The 9,920-nt window shown below is 51.3% G+C and overlaps 2 protein-coding genes across 2 annotated transcripts; both read right to left on the bottom strand.

Annotated features, from left to right (window-relative positions):
* Window positions 1-2,081: 2,081 nt before the first annotated feature.
* Window positions 2,082-6,634, bottom strand: eif5Bb (eukaryotic translation initiation factor 5; the record flags this gene model as incomplete). The annotated part of the gene is made up of 9 exons (XM_002958958.1): window positions 2,082-2,293; window positions 4,450-4,614; window positions 4,831-5,011; window positions 5,162-5,374; window positions 5,708-5,771; window positions 5,843-5,944; window positions 6,013-6,319; window positions 6,419-6,500; window positions 6,563-6,634. The coding sequence occupies 9 exons, from the start codon at window positions 6,632-6,634 to the stop codon at window positions 2,082-2,084; spliced, it is 1,398 nt and encodes a 465-aa protein (XP_002959004.1).
* Window positions 6,635-8,445: 1,811 nt separating this feature from the next.
* VOLCADRAFT_70209 (uncharacterized protein) lies at window positions 8,446-8,673 on the bottom strand (the record flags this gene model as incomplete). Its single annotated transcript, XM_002958957.1, has 1 exon — window positions 8,446-8,673. A coding segment is annotated over one exon (228 nt), but the record flags the coding sequence as incomplete, so codon positions are not given.
* Window positions 8,674-9,920: the final 1,247 nt, after the last annotated feature.

Below are 9,920 nucleotides of genomic sequence, written 5' to 3'. Positions count from 1 at the left end.
GGCAGCGTATGATAACTTGAACACTCAACTTGTGTTACCATTGCCTGCACGGGCATTCCGACTTGCCACCAGCAGGCCGACAAATTTGCTTTCATTTCTCTATGAAAAAAATACGCAAGCTGCTCGTTTGTACATTTAATTTAGCCAATGCTCGGGGCCTCTGGATACTTGCGGTGTGCCGCGTTGAAGCTCGCGGCTGTGGGGCGGATTGCTGAGGCCGCTGGTGCTTCGGAGATAAACATCACAGACAGCACCGAACTTCACCCAGCTTGCGTTACCATTTGCCCGCACGGGGGATGGATGCGTTTCGCGTGGAGCCCGCAGGCGGTGCTGACGATTCCGCCGGTGCAAGCTTAGCTCCCACACCATCAGCACTGGTGCAGCGAGCACATCTCCCACCGCGTTGACACTACCCATCAATTGTCACACGTGCCGCGCTAGCTACCGGCCTGTACGGATGCAGGGGGGCCCGCCCTTTTTCCGGCTTCGAGGAAGCCGACACAGCTTGTTCATGTTTTTTAAAAAAAACGGTTCTGCTGTGATGCTCCAGATCATAACGATTACTCAAAATGTCCCTGATGTGTCAACCGTCATCGTAAGAGCTCGAGCTTTCCATTGCACTCGCGAAGGAACGCACAAACGTACAAATAAGTAAGGGAGCCTACGGCTCAATGTGCCCGCAGAGAGAGGTGGGATAAGGGAGCCTACGGCTCAATCACCTGAAGTGACGGGGGTCGCTGTCTGGGACCACACTCCGTGGCATTTAGCCCCCCAGGATACCCGTAGGGCTGCTGCGATGTACAGACCACGCTAACGTACCCCTGCCGCCTCTATCCCCTGCCGCCTCCTCCCCTGCCGCTCCTCGCCTGCCTCTATCCTCTTGCGCCTCCTCCCCTGTCCCCTCCTCCCCTGCCGCCTCCTCCCCCCGTGCCTCTATCCCCTGCCGTTCCTCGCCTGCTGCCTACTTCGCTTCTGCCTCTATCCCGTGCCGCCTCCTCCTCCCGCATCTCCCCCGGCGCCTTCTCCCCTTCCGCCACATCCCCTGCAGGCTGTATTCCCTGCCCGGCAGCCTACATCCCCTACAAGCCTATAGCTCCTCGCCTGCCGCCTCCTCCCCCAACGCCTCTATCCCCTGCCGTCTCTATCCCCTGCCGCCTCTATCCTCTGCCGCCTCGCCCTCCTCGCCTGCCGCCACTATCCCCTGTCAGCTTCTCCCCTGACGCCTCGTCCCCTGACGCGTCCTCTCCTGCCGCCTCTGCCCCTACAGCCTCTATCCCCTGCCGTTCCTCGCCTGCCGCCGCCCAATGGGAGCATGTAACCCTGTATAAGCCCCATAGGCACCAAGTCTGTGTTACAGGGCTGTTAGCAGGCCCCTTTTTAACAGGGAAGTGACCCTGTTAGGGGCCCCCATTGCCCCGTAACAGGGCACCCTGTTATGGGCCCCTCCGTTATAGGGCCCCTAACCTGTTACAGGGTTTACTGCAGGTCCCTTGGGCCCCGCCGAGTTGGCAGACTTTGCCGTAGCCCTCGAGCTATTGAATGGCCATGGACGCGTCGCACATGCCTGCGTAGCGTTGGGGTTGAGGACGATCTGGATTTTTATCGTGAGTGCCACACGACATGGATTTACGGATAACGACGAGGACCTTCGTTTCCTAGGGCGTGGTGTTATTATGGTGAATCGTCTACCCCTCGGCGAGGTCTGGAGCACTAGACACCCCCAAGCGAGCGGGGAAGGACGACGTCTTCCCTCGGCGCTCAACCATTGATAGATAACGGTCCATATATTTAGGACCCCGACTTTTACGGACCCTTCCCCTTCGTGCAGAATTGAAGATACTAAAATTCGATTTTGCAAGATGTGTATGTGACCGCCAAATTATACCAACCGCTCTTGATTACATTCCCTATTCTGGGGTTACATTTCCAACTTTGGTATCAGCTCGTGTGGATGCAGGGCGGCACATGGCAGCCAAATTCGTAGCAACTTAAACATGCACAAGCAAACACTCAGCTGGATGTCAAGCCATGGACAGGTGCCACAGGAAGGCTAACATAGGAGTAAGCAAATGCTCACACGCTTAATCACAACCTTCGTCATCGTCATCATCCTGCTGCCTGAGCCAGTCGACCACAGGCTTAACGGCCTTCCGTACCGCCTTTCCACCTTCAATAGGAATTGCCAATAACTTTCCCGCATCTGCCCTCTGAGCCCATGCAAGTATTACGTCCTCTTCAACCAAGTCCAACTCGTAAAGCGTCTTCAGAGCGTATGGTGCTTCCTTAATGCGTCCTGCAATGCAAATACCGAGGGACGAAGCACACTTTAAACGTGCGGCAAAAACATGTTCACCATATCTGCCCAGAATGTCTGATTGAAGGGAAGTCATGCTTCTCCTGTCGGCTGGTAATGACCTGTTCACGATACTTCACAAGTGCGTTTCTGATGGTTAGTACTAATTTTCCTTGTGCCTTTACACATCTCACAGGATGTTTCCACTTGGCCACACACTAACTTTCCAACACTATCTTTAACGTGGACTTCGTGTGTGGCTATTGAACAGGTGTTTCCCCTGAGCGCCCGGGAGCCATCCGATAGGTTGCTATAAAGGCACCAAACCATTGTTATAGTAAGAGTGGGTGTAATTTAATGAGCAATTCATTACAGTTTGGACGGCTAATTGCGGGAATGTGGGCAATTCGACCGGTCCTGCTCGGAATTCCACTGGTAAGCGGCTGTGGATAAAATGGCTGACTATAAATTTTCCCGCTCGGAATGTGATGTCCACTTTGAGAAGTCGGGTGTCGGCTTCCTCGAAGCCGGAAAAAGGGCGGGCCCCCCCTGCATCCGTACAGGCCGGTAGCTAGCGCGGCACGTGTGACAATTGATGGGTAGTGTCAACGCGGTGGGAGATGTGCTTGCTGCACCAGTGCTGATGGTGTAGGAGCTAAGCTTGCACCGGCGGAATCGTCAGCACCGCCTGCGGGCTCCACGCGAATCGCATCCATCCCGGGTGCATGCGGCATGGACAGTGCGGCAGACAGCAAGTCGGAATGCCCGTGCGGGCAAATGGTAACGAAAGCTGGGTGAATTTCGGTGCTGTCTGTGATGTTTATCCCCGAAGCGCCAGCGGCCTCGGCAATCCGCCCCACAGCCGGGAGCTTCATCGGGGCACACCGCAAGTCTCGGAGGCCCCGAGCATTGGCTAAAGTAAATGTACAAATGAGCAGCTTGCCTATTTAATAGAGAAATGAAAGCAAATTTGTCGGCCTGCTGGTGGCAAGTCGGAATGCCCGTGCGGGCAAATGGTAACACAAGCTGGATGTTCGAGTTATCATACGCCGTCATCTCAGAATTCCATTATGAGATACGCGGCAGCTTTCGGGATGAAATTTAGCGCGAGAGGCGTTGATGTGACTTTTGAGGTCGGTGAATGGAGGCAACCAAAGTTGTTTGTGCTCATACGATCTTTGTTAGCTACATGCGAGATACCTTGCAATAGAGAATGCTATATAGTACCGATAACGCGTTTCAGGTGAAATATTAGGTTTGGTCCGTTACACACTCAAGGCCTGGGAGTTCGAGTTATCATACGCAGTCATCTAAGAATTCAAATATGAGATGTGCGGTACCTTTTGAGATTAAATTTAGCCCGAGAGGCGTTGATGTGACTTTGGCCTCGGTCAATTGAGGCAGCCAAACTTGTTTGTGCTCATACGATTTTTGTTGGCTACAGGCGGAGATACCATGCGATAGAGAATGATATATAGTACCTATAACGCGCTTCAGCCGGGCGAGATATTATGTTTGGTCCGTTACACACGCACACACACACACGGACAGGGGCAATCCTACAGGTCGGGGCCCCCCTGGGCGCTTCGCGCTGGGGCCCCGCCCAACAATTATCAGCAGGTCTGAGGCCCTGATAACTAGTGTGCCACTTATGCGGACTTAGTGTACGAGACGTTTCCACTGGGCCCTTCAGCTCTTCGTGTACGGAGCCCCTTTATGCGATTTTTAGAGGACTTTTACTATTTATTAATGTGCTTAACTGGTTTCTTATCGCTTGGGCGATCGCTATGCCAAATGCGAGATGTTTTTGGACTTCATGTTAGTGTGCGGCCAAGTAGAAACACATTGTTAGGGTCATAATATTTCTAATGCTGTTTAGTAAAGCACTGTGAACAGTAAAATCACTACCAACACAGGGAAGGCGGAGGTGGATTCAACTTAGTTTGGAAAACCAATCGTGTTTGGCTGCGGGTGCTTAAAGAGAATGTGTGCAGGAGGGCAGGCTTTCCATCGCTACCATTGCATGAGGTAATGTTAGGAGGGAGGTAAGGATGGAAGTCGAAGAAGTTTGGATGGCAAGCAGGAATGGGGGGTTGGGAAATAATATTTACCGTGACGAGATATACTCAAATTGCAGGCAAGAGCTAAACACGTACCTGGTGCAGCCACAGCTAGAACATACTCCAGAGCAATCAGCTGTGCAAGCTGACCTTGTGCATCTTGAGCAAACTGTGCAAACAAATTCTTCTGCGCCCTCAGGACCTGGTCTATCCTAGCATCGCAACTAGTGACGGACGCCTCGTACAGTAACCGCATTTTTCCTGCAAAGCAAGTTATAAAACGGGTATGCCATAATGCATGACAACACGTAATCCTTGCACAAGGTCATCGTTTCAGACTTCAAAATAAATGTAAAGCAATTATTTTGGTTACACCAGCCCACAACAAGGTCGCGACAGTGCACATGCTGTCACGTCCACCAGCAGGTGTTCACTACAGCACAGCATATTCCAATACAGCCAAGAATCCAGCCATACCCGCCATGCCGCCCTCAACTCCTGGCATTGTCCTTATCTCGTTGACGATAGTAGAAGCGTCCTTGTCGACAAGTAACGCACGAAGACGAACGACAGGGTCGCCATTGGCAAGCACCGTCTCCTGGGCTTCAGCTGACGCCTGTGCAACTGCCTCTTCTGGCGCACGTTTGGCGTCTTCCGCCTGTGGTAGAAGGAACTGAGAAAAAGTTAATGAAGTAAGAATCCTGAACAAGGAATAATGTCGATGTGCAGGCATGCAAAGGAAGACTGTTCACGGTGCAGCGAAGTATTGCCTGAAAAGCTGGTACAGTCCTCGCTGGTCACGACATACCTTTTTGTGCGCTTCCTCTTCAGCTGTTTTCCTAGATTCCCGTTCAGTCCGTCGGATAGCAGCCTCCTGCTCCGCCTCAATGTTACCAAGAGTAACCATAGCAGCAGTGGCCGCCGTCAGCTGCTCTTGTGCTCTGCGGCTGGCTGCCTCGGCACTTGTATCTGTCATCCACACAACCCCATCGTCTTCGTCTCCACTATCTTCCTCCTCCACCTATCGAGGAAAACATGTAGAGGAAACATGTCTCAATCCAAAACAAAACACATCAAGTTGGCACAAAACAGTCAACAAAGCAAAATCAGCCAGCCGCTCACAAGACGAAAGGGTTGGAACTGTTTCAGGGTACACAGCCGATACCGCAGATAATTGTTTAGCATTGCTAACCCGCCAGTGCCAGACAGCCACGACAGGAGCCTATGTCCTAAGCGGCACGTGTTCAAGATAGGCAACTTTCTCGCATTACAGACCTATGCCCAGCCCAATCGTGGCAGATCTAGAGACAAGCTCCTTTGCGTTCTTGCACTTAGTACCATAGAAGATACCCACCTCTGAATACTTGTCCCCGGCCTCCTTGTCCTCGCCATGATTGCCGTCCTTCTTTTTCTTATCTCTACAAAGGAGGCAATCATGGACAGCTCGTACACGTCCACAAACATGACCAGTGACTCACAACAAACTCACTTCTTGTCTTTCTTATCCTTGTCCTTCTTCTTCCTTTCCCTCTTTTCCTTTTCACCGAGAGCCTCTGCATCCTTCACACGCTCCTCCTCCGCCCTCTTTAGCCTACAGAGCAACGATAGAAGCTAAATTGGGCAAATCTGTCATTATGAGTGCCGTGTAAAGAAACTTACTTTTGCTCTTCCTTCTTCAGTTTGTTCTCCGGCGGATTCTTCAGGATAAATGTATTCAGCTTATGACGTGGATCAACATCAGACACAAAACCACACGCTTTGCATTTCAGGTAAATGTTCTCCTTCTTTATCTTAATCTGAGTCTCCGGATTGTTGCAGCTGTAACAGCAAACGTATCTTTTTATAAAAGCCTCCAGGAGCTCAGATAACTTCCGCATGTCGTGAGCGCCATTCACAATAGAGGTTCCACTCGCCTTGTCGAAGTTAGTTTGCGCACCAAGTTCGCAACCGTAATACTTGAGCACATCTACCCCAAAGGAGAAGGACAGTCAGAAGGACAGGAAACAAAAGTCAAAAGCATAGATTCCATGACTAGCATCTTGAAAGCAAACTGTAAAGGCCTTACATTCAGGAGGACGCTCTAGAGCTTTGGCGATCTCGACATTGTTAACGACGTTAGTCTTAATGCCGTTTCCGCGTCCCTCAATCTGGCGGAAGCAACCCGGGTGTTCAGAGAGTTCAGGAATGCAACCAAACACGAGTTACCCACCTTAGCCTGTAATTTTGGCATTTTGTACCTGTAGAAGGCATCGTCCGCGTTGGCTGCTCCGATGTTTTGCATCTTCTACCTTTAATTTCAAAGGAGTGCCACAGAAACTATCAATCTGTAAGGCAGCACTCTAATAGAACGGATGACGCAGAGGATAGTGCAGCTTTTAAGCCTTGTGCTTAGAAATAAATTGCATAGGAAATTGGAGTAATATAATGATACTAAATTATAGCACCTGGATTGCATGTTATGGCAGCCGCATACATTCGTACAGCCGTACAATCTAACAAGAAAGTTTGGAGGCACTTGCCAGAGCCGCTAAGTAACTTGGTAAAGAAGCGACTCTGTTATGTCTTTCGGCACGATGCTGCAGGCTGTGCGGGGGAGATATAACCTAAAATCGCTGCGCGGGTAGATCGATAGGACGTGGGCAAGAAGCCGGAAAGGCAACATCACGGGAACAGGAGACGACGGGGAGATGCGGAAATATACGAGGCAGTCGTAGGTCCAGCTTCACAATCTGAGAGGCTAGGCTAGGTGATGGATGAACCGGATTAATGGCGGCGGCCAGGTTCAGAAGCTCTATGAAACACGGCTTGCTGCAAAACCCTAAGACTGCGAACCGAACTAAGCGAGAGCTGCATGAGAGGCGCCACACCACCTCCGGGAACCCTAAACAGGCTACCTGTTGTAAAACTGAGGTGTTCTACGCTAGTTCGTCCAATCCTGTCGACACCTGAGGCGATACTGTTAAGGTAGTTGTCGTGGTACGAGTTCATCTCTTGATCTCTGCTGAAGTAAGTTGCTATGGCTGTTCTGTTTTAGTTCTTTTTTATACCTTCTTTGGTCACAGAGTTAATACTCTACCAATGTAACAGTTTACTGTTTCCCTACTTGTCAGTCCCTTATGTCTGGTCCAATTCGCCGTTTACAACAGGTTATGAGCCCCGGCTTATGATGCTGGTTGAGCTCCCTGTTACATCAGTCATTGTTGTGAGGTGAAGCTAGTGTATTAAAACGCTTTCCTCTGTCGGCTGATCCTGTGGCGAAAATGAACAGCACTAAGGCACTGGTCGCGATCGATGAGGTGTTTGATGGCACTAATTATAGCTCGTGGAGCCGTGATGTGAAGGATACGCTGGGCTATCATAAGTACGAGGGAGCTCTGGCTGATGCAAATCATGTGGCCAAGAACCAAGCCCTTGCCGTCATTCGTAAGTCGATCTCCAAAACCCTACGCCACTACTTGGACGATTGTGAAGATGCCAAGTCGGCGTGGGAGGAGGTTGAGAAGATCGCGAAGAAGTACGCTGCCTCCAATGGTGCCGAGGTGAAGCGGAATCTTTCTAACATCAAGAAGAAGGTTGATGAGTCCATCCAGGAGTATGTAGCGCGCGGTCGGACGATGCAGTCATCGTTGAAGTCGATGGGAATCACTGTGGTGGACTCGGACCTAGTGGAGTACTTGTCCCTGGGCCTGCCGAAGAGCTACGAGGGGGTTCTTGATGCGCTGACCGAAAGGATGTCAACTATCTCGATCATTGAGTTTGAGGCAAAGCTTGGGCAGAAGGAGAAGAGGCTTGAGAGCCGGTCGGCGGGCGAGGTGCCGCCCGTAACGTTGTTCGCCGGCGGGAAGAAGGGCAAGGGCAAGTTGCAGCTGACGTGCGTGCACTGCGGGAAGGTAGGGCATGATATGTCCGACTGCTGGCAGCTAAACGAGTGCGAGTACTGCGGCAAGAAGGGCCACATCGCCAAGTTCTGCCTGAAAAAGAAGCACGACGAGAAGGAGAAGCCGGTTGCACTTGTGCGTGAGGTGCCCCTGTTCTGAGCTGACTGCGGGAAGTCTGGGGTTTGATGCATGCTCAGACCTGTTCAGGAACATGTTATGTCTTGTGCTTAGGTGGATTCACCGGGCTTTTATGATTGTGCTTAGGCGGATTCGCCTGGCGTTTATGCTTGTGCTTAGGTGGATTCACCTGGCGTTTATGCTTGTGCTTAGGCGGATTCGCTTGGCGTTTATGAATGTGCTTAGGCGGATTCGCTTGGCGTTTATGATTGTGCTTAGGCGGATTCGCCTGGCATTTGTGCTCGTGCTTAGGCGGACTCGCCTGGCGTCTGTGCTTGTGCAGCTTGGGTGGACTCGCCTGGCTTGCTTGCTTGGTGCGGGATATGTGTCCCCCACAGTTTTGTGTCGGCTTGCAACCGACTGCTGTATCTCGTGCAAACTCGACCCGTAATGTCGAATGTTGTCTGATTTGAGCGACTAGGAAACGTCCTGGTCCTGCTGTGCGTTGTGAAGCCGTACGGCACTGCACAGTAATGCGCGGTATGCGACGCGATGTGAAATGCGCCTTGTTGTTTCATGGGAACCATGCGTGATTTGTCAAACCGAGTATGAGTGCGCGCGTGCGGAGTTTAAACGCCCGTGGGAGTGCGTCACCTTGCTTAGCACACTGTTGGGTTGCTCTATGTGGCTTTAGTGAACGTGGGAGTACCCGTGCTTTGCATTTGATTGCGTTGCTGGGTAAACGGATCTGTTTGGACTGCTGGCTATGAGTAGGGTTAGTTGTCGACGGATTGTCCGCGTGGGAGTGTTGTAAAACTGAGGTGTTCTACGCTAGTTCGTCCAATCCTGTCGACACCTGAGGCGATACTGTTAAGGTAGTTGTCGTGGTACGAGTTCATCTCTTGATCTCTGCTGAAGTAAGTTGCTATGGCTGTTCTGTTTTAGTTCTTTTTTTATACCTTCTTTGGTCACAGAGTTAATACTCTACCAATGTAACAGTTTACTGTTTCCCTACTTGTCAGTCCCTTATGTCTGGTCCAATTCGCCGTTTACAACACTACCTGCCCCCACTTCGCCTGGCCAGCCTATTCGCACGCTCTCTCCCTTTTAGACCACCAAAACAAGAACAAACAGAAAACGCCACCGGGGGACAGGGGTTCCACTACACACACAAAAGAACCAAGGCAAGGGAAGACCTGCCCACGTCAGGTACAGCCCCACAACAGACTCTCCTACTCAAGGACCCCACGCAGCCATCAAGGCAAGAGATACACGGAGGACCACGGACCTGAGACGCCACACCACAAAAACCGAGATGCGGTTGCACGAGAAGACAACACAACGTGGGCACTCGCACACTGGACCTTTGAGGCCAGCTGTTCAAATACCGCTAGCAACGTACACCTACCGAGGATGGCCACCACTACCTCACCGGTCCACTCACAACCGAGGCAAGAAAAACTGGTCCGTACCAGTGATTTTTTTTTCATTTAGGGGGGGTCTCAATTTATTCCAACCTAAGTAACAAAGTTGCTAGCGTCGCCGTTCTGTATTCCTTAAGAGTGGGGCGCT

Source organism: Volvox carteri (assembly GCF_000143455.1).
Source record: "Volvox carteri f. nagariensis unplaced genomic scaffold VOLCAscaffold_115, whole genome shotgun sequence".
NCBI classification, from domain to species: domain Eukaryota; kingdom Viridiplantae; phylum Chlorophyta; class Chlorophyceae; order Chlamydomonadales; family Volvocaceae; genus Volvox; species Volvox carteri.
The sequence above is the reverse complement of the archived record's forward strand: the minus strand, read 5'-3'. Positions and strand labels throughout refer to the sequence as shown.